Below are 18,534 nucleotides of genomic sequence, written 5' to 3'. Positions count from 1 at the left end.
GAGTGCCCAACCACCCTCTGGGTGAAGAATCTTTTCCTAATATCTAACCTAAACCTCCCCTGATACAACTTCAGGCCATTCCCTCAGGTCCTGTCACTGGTCACCAGAAAGAAGAGATCAGTCTCAGTGCCTGCCCCTCCACTTGCCCTCATGAGTAAGCTGTAGACTGTGATGAGGTCTCCCTTCAGTTTCCTCTTCTCCAGGCTGAACAAACCAAGTGATCTCAGCCACTCCTCAAAAGGCTTCCCCTCTAGACCCTTCACTATCTTTGCAGCCCTCCTTTGGATGCTCTCTAATAGATTTATATCCTTCTTATATTGTGGCACCCAAAACTGCCCCCAGGACTCAAGGTGAGGCCGCACCAGTGCGGAGTAGAGCGGGACAATCACCTCCCTTGACTGGCTGGCAATGCTGTGCCTGATGAACCCCAGGACATGGTTGGCCCTCCTGGCTGCCAGGGCACTGCTGACTTATATTTAACTTGGCATCGACCAGAACCCCCAGTTCCCTTTCTGCAGAGCTGCTCTCCAGCCTCTTGTTCCCCAGTCTGTCCGTACATCCAGGGTTGCCCCATCCCAGGTGCAGAATCTGGCACTTGCCTTTGTTGAACTTCATATAGTTGGTGATTGCCCAGCCCTCTCATTTGTCAAGGTCTCTCTGCAGGGCCTCTCTGCCTCTGAGGGAGTCAACAGCTCTTCCCATTTTAGTATCGTCGGCAAACTTAGTATACCTTCGAGTCCTGTATCCAAGTCGTTTATGAAGATGTTGAAGAGAACTGGCCCTAAAATGGAAATTTTTTGTTATAAATTGTTTGTTTTAAAGCTCTCAGGACTAGCCCAGGAGCGATCAGAGCAATTCTCAGCAAACTAATTTGAGTATGGCTGGTAACACTGATACTCTGGCTCAGTTTTATAACAGTTTTAGTCTACCAACCTCCAAACCAAGATGATAAGGCCAATGGAGCAATATTTTGGTCACTTAAACGAGCTTCAGGTCAACAGAACCTGGTTCTCATGGATGACTTCAACTACCCAGACATTTGTTAGAAGAACAATGCAGCAGCTCACATATCAGCCATCAAGTTCCTGGAATACGTAGAGGACTGCTTCCTCATAGAAACATTAGATGTGCCAAGTAGAAATGAGGCACTGCTGGACTTGCTTCTCACAAACCAAGAAAACCTGCTTTGTAATATCTGTTAGTGATAACCTTGGCTGCAGTGATCACAATATTGTAGAATTAGAGAGCCAGCTGAGTACGCTAAAGGTTAGTATTAAGACAAAGGTTTTAGATTTTAGAAGAGCAAACTTCAGCTTGCTCAGAGCTTAATTGGGAAGGATTCCATGGGAAGCTTCCATGAAGGATTAAGGTGCTAGTGAGGGCTGGGAGTTTTTCCAAGAATGCTTTTCTGGAAGCACAAAAGCAATTAATTGCCTTTAAAGATAAAAAAATAGGCAGATCAAGAGACCCCCCTGGCTTAACTGCAAGCCTCCGAGTCTGCTCAAAACCAAGAGAAGCATACCAGAGATGGAAAAGCAGACAAATATCTATTGAATACTAAAAAGGCACTGCCAGGGCATGCAGAGAAGCAGTTAGAAAAGCAAAAGTTCAGCCCAAGTTGAAATTGTCCAGAGATGTCAAAAACTCCAAGAAAGGGTTCTTTGTGTATGTAAACAGTAAGAAACAGAAGGAAAATATGGACCTGATGTTAAACAGGAGAGATGAATTAGTCACCAGCAATGCTGAAAAGGCTAGAGGTTCTCAACACTTTCACCTCCTCTGTCTTCTTTACCCAGCACTGTTGGGCCCCAGGCCTTGGGAACAAAAATCCAGGTTGATGCAAACACAGACCTACTGTCAATGAAGAAAGAGTTAGCATGTGAACTGTTACAGGAGCTTGACCCCAACAAATCGATGGACCCTAACACTATCCACCCAAGGGTGTTAAGAGAGTTGGCTGACATCATTGCAAGGCTGCTCTCCATAACCTTTGAGAAGTCACAGAGATTGGGAGACTGCCCAGGAGATTGGAAGGCTAATATCACCCCCATCTACAAGAAAGGATTAAAAGAGGATCCTGGAGATTATAGGTCCATCAGTCTTATTCAGTCCCTGGGAAAGTTATTGAACAAATATTCCTTGGGGCTATCAGAAGTTAAATGAAGCACGGGATTGGAAAAAGCCAGCATGGATTCACCAAGGGCAAATAATGTTTGACAAACCTGATCACCTTCGATGACTAAGTAACTGGCTCAGTTATGTGGGGTAAGCAGTGGACACTGTCTACATGGATTTCTCCAAGGCTTTCGATGCTGTTTCCCACAGCCTCCTGCTACAGAGACTGTGTTATGGTCTAGACAAGTGGTCTGTGCAGTGGGTGGGGAACTGGCTGACAGACCACACCTAGAAGGTGGTGGTAAATAGCTCCTTTTCAAACTGGAAATTGGTCACAAGTGGAGTCCCCCAGGGATCGATATTGGGCCCAATGCTCTTTAATATCTTCATAAGTAATCTGGATGATGGAATCAAGTGTACCCTGATGAAGTGTGCTGATGATACCAAGCTGAGTGGGGAAGCAGACACTTTGGAAGAAAGACCCACCCTGCAGGAAGACCTGAATAGGCTGGAAGAGTGGGCTAACAAGAACCTTATGAAGTTCAACAAAGACAAACCTCTTGCACCTTGGAAAACATGATCCAGGAATGCAGCATAGGCTGGAATCTACCCCTCTGGGGAGATGTTCTGTGGAAAGGGCCCTAGGGATCCTGGTGGAAAACAAGCTGAATATGAGTGAACAGTGTGAGCTGCTGTGGCAGAGAGCCAACAGGATGCTGGGTTGCATCAACAAGGGCACCACCAGCAGAGATAAAGAAGTCATTCTCCCATTCTACTCAGTGCCTTGTCAGGCCACACTTGGAATACTGTGTTCACTTTTGGTCCCTGATATACAAAAAAAAAATGTGGGCAGGCTAGAGAGGGTCCAGAGAAGGGACACAAAGATGATTCAAGGACTGGGAAGCTGCCATGTGAAGAAAGGCTGAGAGAACTGGGTTTGTTCAGCCTTGAGAAAAAAAGGCTGAGGGGAGACCTTATCACCATGTTCCAGTATTTAGAGGGTGGCTACAAAGAAGATGGAGACTTCCCTTTTACAAGGAGTCACATGGAAAAGACAAGGGGTCATAGGTACAAGTTACTCCTCAGGAGATTCCAATTGGACACGAGAGAACAATTTTTCACAATGAGAACAATCAGCCATTGGAATAATCTCCCCAGGGAAGTGGCAGATTCCCCAACATTGGACACTTTTTAGGTGTAGTAGGTCATCTCATCAAGACCATGCTTTTGCCAAGAAAGGTTGGACCAGATAATCCTTGAGGTCCCTTCCAATCTGGTATTCTATGATTCTATGACAGAGTATCATAAACCTTGAAGATAATACCAAATGGACAAACTGAGCTGCTGCTTAGTTGCCATAGTTCAATTTTTTCTTGCAATCTGAAATACACTTTCTACTGGAGACTCATTTTATATATAATTTTTGATGATTAGGTAACTATTATTTAAATAAAACCAAACACAAATCAACCAACAAACCTTCTCCTTCCCACCCACCCCTAATAGTTAAGCTATCTCTGCCCATGAACCCTGGACAGCATATGATTATCCCTTTTTCACACTTTCTTTTCACACTTTGCTAGTGTCTGCTGGTGCTGCTTTCACTTTGTAAGTTTTGCGCATGTCCGGGTTCAAAATCCCCCTCAAAGAACAAAACCAAACCACAAATATAAATAACAGTGCAACATAACAAAACAAATAGCATTCTAACAGTTTGGCAAGTGATGAATTCACCTGAGATTACATGATCTTTAGGCAGTCTGTAACAAAACATTGCTTTGCAATAAAAGCAGAAAGGCAACAAATTCTTTTAAAAAATCAAGAAGTTATGCAATCTTGATCACGTCTCTTATTAGTTTCCTTCTGTTATCTCTTCCCTCACCTATCTGTTTCTTGTCTACTACAGTTGGCTGCAAAACATACAGCAAGGATTGACTCTGAAGGCATGTAATGTTTGTAAATAAATCCACAATAGGATCCAAGCTGAAGAGGTGATACAGGATCAGCCTACTAGGACAATTCTGAGCATGTGCATATATGCAGGTTAAGTCCAGGCTACATCAAATTAAAAGAAAAGTCAGGGCATTTGTCAGCCTTCATCTCTTCTTTTTTTTTTTTTTTTTTTTTTTTTGTCAAAGCTGTCTTATTTTCCTTGTTGTGCAGATCACAAACAATTGGGGGGGGTGTTAACAACAGTCCATCACAAATGAAATAAGTTGTAGTGACACTTAACTGTATAACATAAGTAATAAGCACGTGCAAATTTTCATATAATCATAGAAAGCAGCCATTCCGCTCTTACATGGTTTGAGTGTTTTCAAACACCTGACTGCATGCTAATAAGGCTGCTCCTAGTATGTGCCACTATTTAATGGAGGGGGACACAGGTTTTCAAGCATGTGGAGCAGTCCTATGATGTGCTGTAGGTGTCAAAGCATGATCACAGGTTCTTTTCATTTGTTCACCATACAGGCAAGAGCAATGCCATTTCCTTTAAAAGCAAGTCTCCATTATGACACCTTGATCTTCAACACAGGTGTGATTCAAAACCCAAGTCAAGTCAGCTTTTTATGGATTCCTTCAATGAGAGGGGCAAGACGGTATCTCATCTGTGGGCTGATCTGGGTTTGGATCAATCTAACCAAAAGAAAAAGGAAAAAAGCCCGAAACAAAAAAACCCCCAAACAATTGACCAAATAAACCCAGAACAAAAAAACACCCCAAAAATAAAAGCCACAACAACCCAGTGCATTTTAGCATGAATTGCTAGGAATAAAAATCAAAATTCACAAGTTTGAGACAATTATAATGATATGTGGCATTTCCAGTGTAAGGGTTATTGAAATAATTGAAAAACTTCTAGTTAGACAAAACTTTGGATAAGCAGTAATAGAAATATTAGATCCAGTGGAAGACTTTAAACTACAAGTTGATGGTAATTTCAGGATAAGCATGAATAACTGCTATAAAAAAAAATTTCTCCATTACTCACACAGAAGTCTTTTGAATTATCTGATATATACAAAAAAGATTACATGACACATATCACTGGAAACATAATTTAAGAAATATGTAATTGAGAGAAGCAAAGAAGTTTTTCTTGAAATGGCAGAAATTTATCAATAAAAAAATCATTCTACTTTTAAATTAAAGTAGTTAATCCTCAAATATCCTATGGGATGTTTCAAAAAGTTCATGTGTTCTAAACCTTACCTCTTCTTCCTCTCTATAGGAGAAATAAAGGGTATAAGCCTGCTAACTTAGGTCTCAAAAACTAGATGGTAAGAATAGTTTAAGCGTACATTGCATCTTTTAGACAACATTGAATCAGTTAACTTCATATAGCTTTTTTTTTTTTTGCATTTCAAGCCTGGAGGGGGAAGTTGTGCTACATAATGCTATTTTCCTAAAGTGGATCAATTCAGACAAAATTTGGCCCGAGGACACTTTTTTCATTTGTCCTATATCACTTCTTTTTCTTGAAAAACAAAAAAAAAAAACAACATGAAAAGCTTTAAAATTTGCATCTCTTTCATAGTTATTCGGTGGCTGCATTTTTATTTCTGTAAAGGCCAAAAGTGTTTAAGAACTGTGTACTTCAGAAAACTTAAGTCATAAATTAATACCAATACATCGCTTTTCTACCTGAAACTTCTGAAAGGCCTACATTCACAGAATTTAAACACACATGCAGGCAAAACAGTTTAGTGGTTGCTATAAAATGTTAGGAAGCAGCAGAGGTAAAAGAGTTGAAACCTTATTTTTAATACACAAATTTAAAAACATTATGTTTCTAAAATGGCGAACAACACTTGGAAAATTTCCAGAAAGTATTAGACTAGGGAAGAGTGCTGCCAACAAAAACTACCTCCCAGGTTGGCAGCTCCAGGAAACAGCATGATGGAGAAGCCAAGGCACCTCATGGAGCACCTTTTAAATGTAAGGTTGCAGAGTTCATGTAAAAAAATTAAAAAAAAAAATTAATTATAAAAAGGGTAACCCATGCTGTAAAACAGGCATGGAAAACTCTTGATGCAATTCATCTGCATCTTGCAAGCAAACAAAAATCCTCCTCAAAACCAACTTATTCCATGTTTATAATTTTAATGGTTTCTCCCAATTTTAGGAACGAGAAACAGCTTTCTAAACTTATTCCATCAGACAAAAAAAAAAAAAAAAAAAAAAATCAGTCACAAACAATATATAAATCATCATAGTCTGACAGATATACCTACTTCTGAATATAGGGGAGGAGGCAGAAAACGAAACTCCTGGATATATGCAAATAATGGTCCTTGCAGTGCTCTCTGAAAATCATCAAAAGCAGCTACAGGTGCAAGGCCAGACTGTCTGTTTTCCTCTGTGACCACTTCTGCATAGCTAGGAGGTGCTGGAGGGAGAAGGTACATAGAGTTCAAACAACAAATTCTTATGCATGACAAAATACATAACATGATAAATTTTAAACTTCAACCACTGAAAGATTCACCAGCAGATAAACAATGACTTAAAAATTGTTAAACAAAAAAGGGAGACTATTTTGTTTTATTCTAATATTAAGCTTATGTTCAAAGACAGACTGACCACTGTTTATTGTGGCTTAATTATCCCTCTTAAAATTTAAATCATACCAAAGATAATTTAATCTCTGTACAGGTAGAAATGACAGAACATTGCAGTCCTCTGTACTCCAGAAGTCTCCAGGTCTGGGGTTTGTACTTAAAAAAAGCAATATATTAGATATGCAAAAAGAGAAGGAAGGAAATACATAATTCTTTCTTTGGCCATGAGAGATCTCCCATAGAAAAGAATATTTTTTCACAAAGCCTTGGCTACTAAGGCTGGTGAGAAAGCCCAGAAACTGCTATTATGGGTTGCAATGCCTTATAACCAAGGTTGCAATTGGGATACTGGAAGTGGAAGCAATGAAGTTATGCACAGATACAATGGTATCCTGTGCTTTTATTTCTGCCACTTTCCAAAGAAGCTAGATTTCACAACCTGTCCTAGAAACAGAAAGGCAGGGAATGAAAAAAATCTCTTGCTCTACATAGAACAAGCAGGTGGCAAGAAAACATCCACAACGGATTTCCTGTGGGCTTTATTATAAAAGGATGTAATTTGACTCTGTTAACAAGACTGCAATGAATAAAGCAGACAAAAATCAAGAGAGTAGCGAATTGATTGGGATTTGTATTATCAAGTTACCTTCTAGTCTTTCAGGCAGTGTCAGACCAAGCCAATTCATGTTCATGCTACCCTGGCTGCTTACGCTTGATGTTCTGCTACCAAATGGATGTAGAGGAATGGTACCAATGACCAGTGGTAAGTTAAGGAATAAATCCACAGCTCCTGGAATATCAACATAGACCTGAAGAAAAATGAAACAAGTATATGATTAAAATGTGGGGGTCTTATCAGCATTTCATAAGTATTAGTCTAAGTTATCTTTCTATGAAAGTTTTCATGAGGAGCTTGTTTCTAATAGCCCCTTTTAGGGCCCATGCCCCTATGGAGACATGAGCTCTTCAAGTTAAGAAGAGTCTTAACATGAGCCCTCACATAGAAATGCAGTCTACTCATTAAATGCTTGCTTAGTTGACAGACAGCTGCTTTAAGAACTTGCATGATCTAAACTAAATTTACTTACCAGACCTCCTGTCATGACACTAATACCAGAACATGTATTTCTTTCATAACTAATGATCACAAAATGCTGTGCTAGAAATTTGTATGGCATGTTGGAAGCTACTCACTCTCGCGAGTGAAACAGACTGCCCAACATACCATCAGCGAATACTCCACACGGATTATACTACAGTCAAGGATTGAAGGGGAAACAGGTGGAATTTTCAACTGTTTGCCATTCCAGGTTTCTGTTTTGCCAGATGACAAGGATTCCCCACGGAGGTTGGCAACAAGCTGTCTGACTTCCTTCATTTTCCCTTTGGCATAGAATGCCTGTGTTTGGTAAATGGTTGCCTTTGGCACCACCATACGGGAAGAGCAATTCTCAATCTCAGCAAAGATCTGAATTGATTCACCTGAAACAAAAAGGAAAAGAAAAAAACACCAAAGAAACCAACAAAACACACCAGAATTTCAAATTCTCTTTACATTTACAAGGCAGCTTAAGCAAACTTTCACATTCTTTATCCTGTTATAACGATGCTGCTATCACTGCTCTACCTGAAAAAGCCATACACTGATGCTAATAGAAACAAGATCCACATGAGCTGTTCTAAAAGGAAAAAGAAAACAACACATCCAAAAAAATACCAGTCTAACACCCAAAACATGCCAGTCTAACAGATGAGGTCATTGAACCATCTAGAGATACAAGTAGCGCTGTCTTAGTTAACAGAGTATACGGAGAAGATTGCTAAATGCAGACTGATGTGGTACAAACATCCTTAATGTTTCATTTATGTAAAAACAGTAGCACAGACTCTAGCTTTAAAAAGGAAGGAAAACCACACAGAATTAATTATAGGATCACATACCTGGGGTGTAGCCCTTTCTTTCAATTTTGGCACTTAAAGATATTGGGCCTGAGGTACAAAGCCAACAACATAGAGTCTTTTCTTTTGTGCCTGCTTGAGGTGACTGCAAGAAGAAGAAAAGTATTGTCCATCAAATTAGGAGCTCCATGAATCTCATCAGGTATTTAAACCAACACAGGAAAATAATATTCATAACGTGCTTATTATTGCATATTTTGATAAACAAAGCTGCTTTCATAGGAAAAGTCTCAAGCAGTTTAAACAGCATTATACAGATACAATGTTTGTCCTAATTCCACTGGTGTATTCATATTGCTTTTTCTGCGATCCTCCATACTACAGCCACAATTAAAACAATACTAAAAGAAAGTACTATATAGCTTAAAAGAAAAGGCTTCATAGCCTACACATCCCAACATAATGCTGCAGAGCTTTTCATTTACCTAACAGCAAATTAGAACATCTTCACATTTTCCATTAAGCTGCATTTCCAAAGCAAAATAACTAAGCTAAACTACTGTAATCTTTACTCCCGATATTTCCTCAGTTTCTGCATAATCCTGTTTCATCTATGTTAAAAAGACTTATTTTACACACCAGGATTTAGGGTTTGATCCAAAGCCCACTAAAGTCAAATGAGAGACCTTCAATTTTCACGGAGTTTGTGTAAGGTCCCTTTGCAAGCCGATTTTTCACCCATACACAAAAGAAATCTGTTTCAATGGACTTCTAATTTTTTCCCCCTCTAGATTAAAATTTGAGAAGGGGATAAAATAAAGGATTTTTAGGCCAGACTGAAATCAAATCCTCACTGAAAGAAGTTGTGATATTAAAGTTATTTTAATAAAATGATATTTCAGGAAAGGATTATACAGAATTGCGATAATTTCCTCCCCACCAGTAGAAAGCTATCCATATGGAAATTATCAATTATGCACTGCAGTAAATTTTTAACTTTGCATTTTTAAGTTAGCAGTCCCTCACTAAAATATTAAGCATTGCATTGCTCCTTCATAGATTATTCTTTATTTATAATTGAAGAGGATCGGTTCATCAAATTTTCTTCCTTAATGAGAGTCTACAATTTAGTAGTATCAGTTTAGACCAACAAATGCATTTTACATCTTGTAAAAATCAAGTAACTCCAAGTACAGGATAACTTAGCCTTCAAAATACCAGCAGTTAAAGAGTTGTTAAACTGATATAATACTTAAAAGAGCTGTACTTAAACTAGCAAATAAATATTAGGTAAAGTTACATGCTGACGTTGTTTCAGTTATTATACTTCATTATTTTTATGCCAGAAAAGGAATGAATAGTTCTGTCAGTTCTTACCAGTAACGAAGGAGTGTTGATATCTATATGTTCAAAGACTGTAAATTCCTTCTTTAATTTTACTGGTAGAAGCCAAGGCCTATGCAATTCAGCTTTCACCCAATACCGAACACTGCCGTGTCTGCCTTCGAATGAGGTAGCAAGTGGTCTGTGCAGGACAAAGGTCAAAGTTGAGTAAAGTTTTTCTCTCATTCCATTAACGATGCAATTGATCAGATTTGGAATTAGTATGTTGTTGGGGTTTAGGATTTTTCCTTTTGTTTCTTTCTCTTAGGGAATTTTCTCCCATTTTGTTGCTAAGAAACAATAACGACCAGTACTTAAGAGAGACAAAAGAAGTGACCACAGAGAAGGGGGAGGAGTGCAGCTGGCTTTACTATCCTAGCTGAGGGGCATTCTCCAGGGAAGGGCAGAGATATCGTGAGATTTGGGCTGGGGGAGGGGTGGGGTGCAGCTCCTAGCTCTCTCTTCCTCTCTCGGCTTCGGGAGGAGGACGATCCAGTTGCTGCTTACTGGGGGGGGGGGGGGGGGGGGGAATTCGCTGCGGCCACCAGAGCCCAGCCCTGTCCTGCTTCTTCTGCCGTGGGTGAGCCTTTGCTCGTGAGAGCAGCCATTGAACTGGGACCTTACTAACACCCTACCTCACTAAAAAAAAAAGGACTCCCACCATCTGCTTGGGTGCCTCAGGGGAAACCCCGGGATCCCGAGCCCTTTCCCCCTCCCAGGAAGCCTCTCCCTGCCGTGTTCGGGAGCCGGGCTGCCACTGCCTAGCCCCCACCGTTTCTTTGGCACTGCTCCAGGTTTTTTGCTACACTGCAGCCCCTGCCTGCCGGGATGTCCCGCAGTTCCAGCTACAGCTGCGGAGTTTCTGATACATCTCGTCTACTACTCCGGGATTTTGCTCGTCCCTGACGTTCCAGCTTCCTGCTTCCGAGGTCCCTGCTACAGCTCCTTTTGCTATCCAGAGGGACACCAGGATCGGCTGCCCCTGGGGGTTTGTAAAGGAAGCCCCTTTTCCACCCCTTCCGCCAGCTGTGCCCGCCATTGTCCACGTGGAGAGAGATGACCGACCTCGCGCCACAGCGGCCCCTGCAGCCGCGAGGGAATCATCGCGCCTGCCCAGCTGGGAGCCAACAGCGCCCCTGCCGGCTGTGACTATAACTACAACAAAGGGGAAGGTGCCTGACAGCCGAGAGAAGGCTGTTACTGGGTTTCTGGTTTTGTTTGTTGTTGCTGCTGTTGTTGTTGTTTGTTTGCCTTGTTATACATACTAGTAAAGAACTGTTATTCCTTTTCCCATATCTTTGTCTGAAAGCCCCTCAATTTCAAAGTTATAATAATTCAGACGGAAGGGGGTCATATTCTCCATTTCAAGGGAGGTCCCTGCCTTCCTTGGCGGACACCTGTCTTTCAAACCAAGACGTATGCAGAACTGTATTTTTACTGTATCATAATAAGCATAACTTATTTGCAACATTTCCATATCTTAGAAAAACATAATGTTAAAGTTGGGGAAATATATAATCTCCGATTCATTCAACAGTAGTTTTGTAGAAGTTTTAAGAATCAGTTAAAGAATTGTGCAAGAAAGTGCCAGAAGAATACACATCTCCTTCAGAGGCCATTTTCAAGTGTAGAGTAAAGCATGCTCTTTTAAGGTCAAATTAAGACCACCAAGAAAAATTAGCATTAGTACCATCCAATTATTATTTTGGACATTGTATTCTGTAAATAATTGTGTATTATTTATTTGGCTGGTATCTCAGTGGTTTAACTATAACTAAATGCTTTTGTAGTTTGTTTTGCCTTAAGTAGAGTAGTTAAATATTTCAATGTAAAATTTTGAAGAGAGAGCTTTTAAGCTTTGTCTAATTTTCCTTTACCCTGATGAGATCATCTTTATATATATACACACACACATAAAAAAGATAAAGACTATTCTGCTCTGAACGCTGAAAGACAAAGTCCTTGTGGGGACTTGAGAGAGGGAAAAAAAAATGTGTATAGGGACTTCAAACCTTTCAGCATTACCCTTTTATCCTCTTCTCCCTCCTCCTCCTTCCCCCCCCCCCCCATCATAAGATGAAGGACATAAGATTTTTATATTCCAATCATGTCCAGTTAACTGTAACTTGTCTTTTCGTAACATTTTCATCCTTTAATCTCCAGGAAGAATTTTTATATTGCACTATGTTTGAAGTGCATCATAATAAAAGATAAGTTATGGGCAAAGCTTCCCTCCCTAAATTCTATATCAAATAATGCTAGCTGCGCTATTACTTTACTAGAAAGAATCATTCTGGTACAAGTTTGACATCTCTATTTGCACATCTAAAATGTTTACTTTTTTTCTTAATAACACAAATGAAAGGATTTTCTAATCAGCCATCAATGTTTCATTCTGCTGCAGTATCCTTTAAGAAAAAAAAAAATCAGTAAGGCCAATCAGCATATTGGTTCTTTTCACTATTGCTTTGTATTTGGTTGCACTGGGTCTGGCTGGGATGGAGTTAACTTTCCTCGTAACAGCCCATATAGTGGGGCACAGACACACACACACAGAATGACCAGACAGGCAGGGCTGACACAGACATTCATGGCTATGGTGTTTGTCTTCTCAAGCAACCACTACACATACTGAGGCCATGCTTTTCAGGAAGTGGCTGGACATTTACCTGCTGATGGGAAGTAGTGAATTAATTCTTATTTTTGCTTTGCTTCTGCATATAGCTTTTGTTTTTTCTTATTAAAACTGCCTTTATCTTGACCCACAAGCTTGTCCATCTTATTTTCTCTCCCTGGCCTGTTGATGAGGAAGGAGAGAGCAACTGCACAAAGGGCTGGCAGGCAGCCAAGGTCAACCTGCCACATTGGTTTTGTTTTAAATAAATTTTAGAAATATTCTATGGATACAGAATAGTGAGAAATGGTAAGGAGGCAGTGTCAAACTAGTGTTCTTCAGGCCTTTTACTACCAGCCTTCATTTTTTCCAGTATTATCAAAGATGGCTTCATAGTTATTCTTTCAAGTCACTTGACAAGACCTTTCGTGTTTTAATCAATTCTTGTGCTATTTTAGTGGTCATATTTGAACATTTCTTCCAACTCAAGGGAATATCAGTATCACCCTTATCACTTCTTATAGAAGAATTTTTCATCTGAACCTTAAATTGACTTCTAAAAGTTTCCATATATATGGGTCTTCTTCAGCATTCTAATAATATCTACTGTAAAGCCCTGCACTATTCATGGAAACTGATCTGTAAAAGCATTTATCATCTGCAGGTTCTGTTAAAGCCAGTCCCTCTAATAAGGACATGTTTTATTAGCTTTAATATTAGGTATCAGTCTAATATCCTGCCAACTTTTTTTAACCTTAATGACTTTGGCACTTGGCTTTTACAGTAAAAGACTCCTCCTACCTCCTTTCTTTCATCTATTTCCAGACTCTCTCTGTTCCTTCATATTTAATTTTCCTGTAACTTGTGTTTGAGCTAATTTCCATGTTGGTAACTCCTCTATGTATAAATCTTCCCTTCACAATATGTACGTGTGTGTGTGTATGTGGCAATTTATCTTAAGACTTCTGCTATCACTCTTGCTTCACCTTTGCTTTCTGAGACAAGCGGGATTAGGTATGGGAATGTTTCTTGCTTCATCCACCCATTCATTTGCTTTTTTTCATCCTGGCTTTTTTGTCTAAAGGTCAGCCTGAGTATATACATCCTATTTGAAGTAGAAAAAAACCCCAAACAAACTCTTATTTAGTTCAAATGCGGTTAAGCCTGACACATCTCTTTCAGACTGAGCCTGAACAGTTAAGCTGTTATCACTAGGTTCTGATGGCCTGCATGGCTCCAGTAAAATCTTGTTTCATTTAGAAGATACTTCAGCCCCTCTGCAGGACTCAAATGACACAAGTTCCTCTCCCTTCTGTGAAGGGGTCCAATCCTACAAGACATAAGGAGCCAACATACCTCAGTGAAAAGAAAGAGTAACCAACTGGGCAACAACGAGCTCCTGTTTTGTGAACAACTCTTAGCCAGTTTAAAAGCAACCTCTTCAGTTTAATGAGATTATGTCCTCTATTGCATGTCTGAGCACAACTCCTACTACCATTGAAAAGGTTTCCCTCCCCCCACAAGAATTTTTCTTAAGCAGGTATGTATCTTAGCCTTCTCTCACACAAGCTGTGTACTGCATGTAAGTACTTACATCTGTGGAAGCTCAAAGCTGAATGCATATTCATGCCTTCCTGAATGAATGGTGTGAAGACCTTCTTCAGAATTGTCATCATCTAGGAGGGAAAAACCCAATATGCTATTGCACCTGTGAACATTTTACACAGCATAATATATTATATAGGTTTCTTTTCCAGAACAAGAGAGATTTATACATTCTTTACAATACTAAGAATACAGTGTCCCAGAAACGAGTCTCTCCAGTCCATTTGTATTAACTGCTAAATGTATAGCTGCAGAATTTTTAAGGTTAGGTGAGATTCCAAGACTTGCCTGACATAAAAGCAGAAGCTTAATTGTTTTAATTTATGATCTTGATTCCAAGTACTGACATAGTTGTAACTGCTGCCATTTCAAGGTCTGCCTGAAAGATCTGTAATGGAAACTGTTTTCCGATATGACTTCTAGTTAAAACTTAAAATGAAATAGAGCTCTCTAATAGTATTAAGTGATCTTAGTATTGCCTGCTACATTAATTGATTACATTTAGTAATTCAGCTTCCTCCTATCGCCTGCCTAGCAAGTGTCCAAAAATTGATTTTTAAAAAAAGTGCACAAGCACCACCTAGAAAGTACCAAACAAATTCAGGGGCACGAGAAGTGGAAAGCTGTCCAATTAATGTTGCTAAGAGCTAATGTATCAAAAATTCAAAGTTTAGCTCGATTTTGCTTGGATAGCAAATTTCCTAATTTCAACGAGAAAGCTGACCTTGTTTTATAGTCATGATTCCTTGTATTGCTTTAAATGCTCCAATAAATTTGTGGTTTGTTCTGATATAATTACCATGAAACCAGAAAAAAACCCCGCTGATTCCAACAGAACAGAAAGTTATTTAGATAAAAACAATTGAGCACCTCATATACAAAAGGGTTGGCATAATAAAGGCACATATAGTGGGATTACGCAAAAGACCCTTCCTGTTTTTAATAGTCTGAAGCATCATGAAGGAATACTGCTACATTTTAGGATTTTTTTTAGTTCCCACTGTTCTACAAAAGTGCTGATGCTCCAATTTCTTTAGTGCACCAGAAATGCTGGAAAAAACCTATGCAAAAATATAAAAACACTAGAACACTATTTACACAAATGCATTTGCAGCATGTAATGTCACGAAATAACAATCTTCAATACACAGAAAAAGCAAAGCAATGTGTATAATGCTTTTTTGTTGTTGTTGTTAAAAAACACTTGGAGGGCTTTGTTTGCTTGTTTTTAATTTAAAATAATAATGTTTTCCTTGCACATACTTTTTTCATCCCTTCTTCACTTCCTGTGAGATCAACAGTCCCATTGAGCCTGAGCAGCAGCAGCAGAATTACGGTAAGCAAGTACCGAGCTGTCAATCACAGACTAGGCTGGAGCAGGAGAGGACTGGCCTAAACAGGCACGAGCACATCCCCTGCCAACCACTCATATACATATAGTATACATTACACCCCACTACATTTGCTCAGCAACTCTGCTCACAGTCTGGCCTGACTACCGCAGAAGTAAGGAGAGAGGGAGGGGCATCACCCATGCCTCACCATCTGCTCTCCTCATACCACAGGGCCATGCTGCTGGCTTGCCCCGTGCAGACACCCCAATCCCGCACTTCTCTCGGGAGCATGTGCTGACCATTACTGAAAGGCGATTACAGATAGTGCTGGCCAGGGGCGTGAGACAGGAGAGATAACCGAGTGAGTGATGCAAGAGGCTGCAGGGTCGTGTGTCCCAACGGCCGCCCCTGCTCACAACTCCTTGCTGGCCCAGTGGATGTGCATGGCAGGAGCTTGAATATTTCTGTCTGTCCCCAGAGGTGGGCGTTCCCAAGAAAGGCAGTGTGCCCTCTAGAGCCACTTCGCTCCGCCCCCCAGCACATACTAGAGAGCGGGCAAAGGAACTTCCCCCACGTCCCAGCCCCCTACAATCAGCGGGTGGCATCACCTTAGCAACAGGCTAACAAACCCCAGCAGGCCAATGACAAGGCGGGGACAGGGAGCGATCTTCCAGACTATGGTAGGGTACAAGGTGTAAAGTTAAACTCCACTCTGTGCAGCGAGTGTTCACAGTCCTGCCTCTGCAGCCAAGGGAAGGACAATGGTGTCCCGGGATAACTGCTTAAGATTGTACGTGCTGCACATGCAGCACCAGTCTTGCTTCTGGTGTTGGAACGTGTCAGATCTGTCCCTTCCCTGCCACCTTTTGTTCCCTTTCCAGACAAAACCAAGCACCTACTATCGAGGTCAGCATTTGGATCTACAGGCCACATACAAAGTCATTGCTGCTGCTTAAGCTGACAGAAGCATAGGATCGCCTTCTTACTCGTAAGGATACATCCTGCTATGAATGACTCATGCATGCTTGCATGTTTCTGTCATCTGCAAGCCAGAGGTGAATGAATTTTTCGCATGAGAGGATTATTTCTAAGGCAGCAGTATAAAGAACATTTGAGCTAGAAAGACACCTCAGGAGTGACCCGAGCTTGCTTGCATCACGGTAACATAATTAAAATCAATAGCAACTACTATTTGCAGAGGATCTCTGCAGTAAATATGCTTCAAATTAAAAAACAAAACAAAAACACACAGAGAAAAAAAAACCAACCCCCCCCCCCCCAACCAAACAAAACCAAAACAACACACCAAAACACCCAACCAAATTATGTACTCAGTTTTAACATTTTCTTGTTCTAGGAATTGAGTCATCACCACCACCTGACGTGTGCAACCAATCTGAGGAGAGAAGGAATATTCCCTCCCTTCTTCCCAGGACCGGTCCCAAACAGGATTGAACCGCTTCTAACAAAGGGTGGAAACTTCAGAAATAACAAGTACAAGTCCCTTGTACTTTCACAACGTAACTATGCAAACAATAGATTAGCAAATTTAAGACCCACAATCCCACTCACAATGTAATACCCCATTTCCATACCCAAAATAAGGGAATTTGCAGGGCACTTTCCATTTCTATAGGGCCTTAGCAGACCAGGTTTTCATTGAATGCAGGTTCCAGAACTCCTCAACTCAGAAGCAATGCTTCAATCATACAACCATGACCTCTTATTTGGCCTTTCAGACAGATTTTTACATCTGGGTCGCCCATAGAGGAGTCAAATAAAAGAAATTAAAGTAATTTACAAGTATAATAGTTTAGAAGAAAGGAAGAAATGGAAAATTACGGGTGCAGTGGTGATAGCACATCAAAGTAATCCACAGGAAATCTTTTATCTGCCAACAATGAATCAACCTTAAAAATAATTCTGCAAGTCAGACCTGTATCTGTTATGTGTCAAAAAGTCTAATGTTACATTTTAATTACACTTATGATTCAATAGGATACTACCAAGAAAGTAATTTACTGCATATCTGGCTTTGATTTAACAGCTATTTTCCCCATAGAGAAACAAATCACGCTAATATTGCTAAGGAAAAAGAAAAAAAAAAAAGGCATTATATATTAAAAAATACATATTATAAACAATGCAAAGCCTTATGAAAAGACTGTTAAAAGGCAGGTATTTTTAAAACGTCCTGTTTTCAGGTACTTTGAAAATGCACCTCAACATGCTTTTAAGTAAACGTTCAAATAATCAAAAATACAACCTAAGAATGTAACCAGCATTTCCTCATCTTTAGAAATAGTGAACGCTCTGAGACTGCATATTAAAAAGGGCTAAACCAAGCAAAGATACATCTCTTTCTGGAAATATGTCTGCATGTAGTGAATGAATAAGCGAAAAGCTTACCTCTTGCATGCCCGACTAGAACGTCCTTATGGTTAAAATACTCTACTTCTTCGGTGTAATTTTGTGTATAGGCAGTGTTGGATCCAGCATTTCTAGATTCGCTCCAACGTACTTTTGCATGTCCTCTTGCATGAATTTTAAGAGCTTTCACTCTAATTTCCCCAGTAACTTCTAAACTGATCCTTCCTGAGACTGTGTCCCCGCTAGAATAGACGGGGATATTGCTGTTACTGAGATAGTCAAAGCTTATTGTCAAACTCTTCACCTTCCCCAGCACCATGTTTTTTTAATGAAGTGTATAAAAATATACTGTAAGGAAAACAAAAAAAAAGTCAAGGTCTCATACAAAACGCGACCTTCAGTTTACAGCAGCAGCCGCCCAACACTGCGATATCCTTACAAAGGCAGCTGCCCGCACGCTGCCAGCTCACTTTAAGAACAGCTTTGTGAAAAACAACCACCCCGGCGCATGCGCGAAGTGAGTCGTGGCGGCGATTTCCTTTATCTCTTGCGTGTCTTTCCTGTCGTGTTCGGTTTTCTTGTGTTATTGCTTCCGTCTCATGCAGAGAGTCAGAGCACTCCCTGGTGGAATCAGGGCAGTACTGCGAGTTCG

At 40.2% G+C, this 18,534-nt stretch overlaps 1 protein-coding gene across 1 annotated transcript; it reads right to left on the bottom strand.

Annotated features, from left to right (window-relative positions):
- Window positions 1-621: 621 nt before the first annotated feature.
- Window positions 622-18,305, bottom strand: LOC125319317 (arrestin domain-containing protein 3-like). The gene is made up of 8 exons (XM_048290430.1): window positions 17,922-18,305; window positions 14,168-14,249; window positions 9,954-10,101; window positions 8,619-8,721; window positions 7,903-8,159; window positions 7,324-7,486; window positions 6,351-6,505; window positions 622-781 (listed from the first exon to the last, which is right to left on the bottom strand). Exons 1-8 carry the CDS (start codon window positions 18,199-18,201, stop codon window positions 755-757), a joined length of 1,215 nt encoding a protein of 404 aa, XP_048146387.1. The 5' UTR covers window positions 18,202-18,305; the 3' UTR covers window positions 622-754.
- Window positions 18,306-18,534: the final 229 nt, after the last annotated feature.

Source organism: Corvus hawaiiensis, chromosome W (genome assembly GCF_020740725.1).
Source record: "Corvus hawaiiensis isolate bCorHaw1 chromosome W, bCorHaw1.pri.cur, whole genome shotgun sequence".
Classification (NCBI taxonomy): Eukaryota; Metazoa; Chordata; class Aves; order Passeriformes; family Corvidae; genus Corvus; species Corvus hawaiiensis.
Note: the sequence above shows the minus strand (reverse complement) of the source record. Positions and strands in the feature narration are given on the sequence as shown.

Coding starts and splice junctions, on each gene's coding strand:
- LOC125319317 (XM_048290430.1), bottom strand. CDS start 18,201: ATGGTGCTGGGGAAGGTGAAGAGTTTGACAATAAGCTTTGACTATCTC. Junction 14,250..17,921: donor TCTAGTCGGGCATGCAAGAG/GTAAGCTTTTCG, acceptor TTTCCCTCCTAG/ATGATGACAATTCTGAAGAA. Junction 7,487..7,902: donor GTGTGGAGTATTCGCTGATG/GTATGTTGGGCA, acceptor ATTTTTCTTCAG/GTCTATGTTGATATTCCAGG.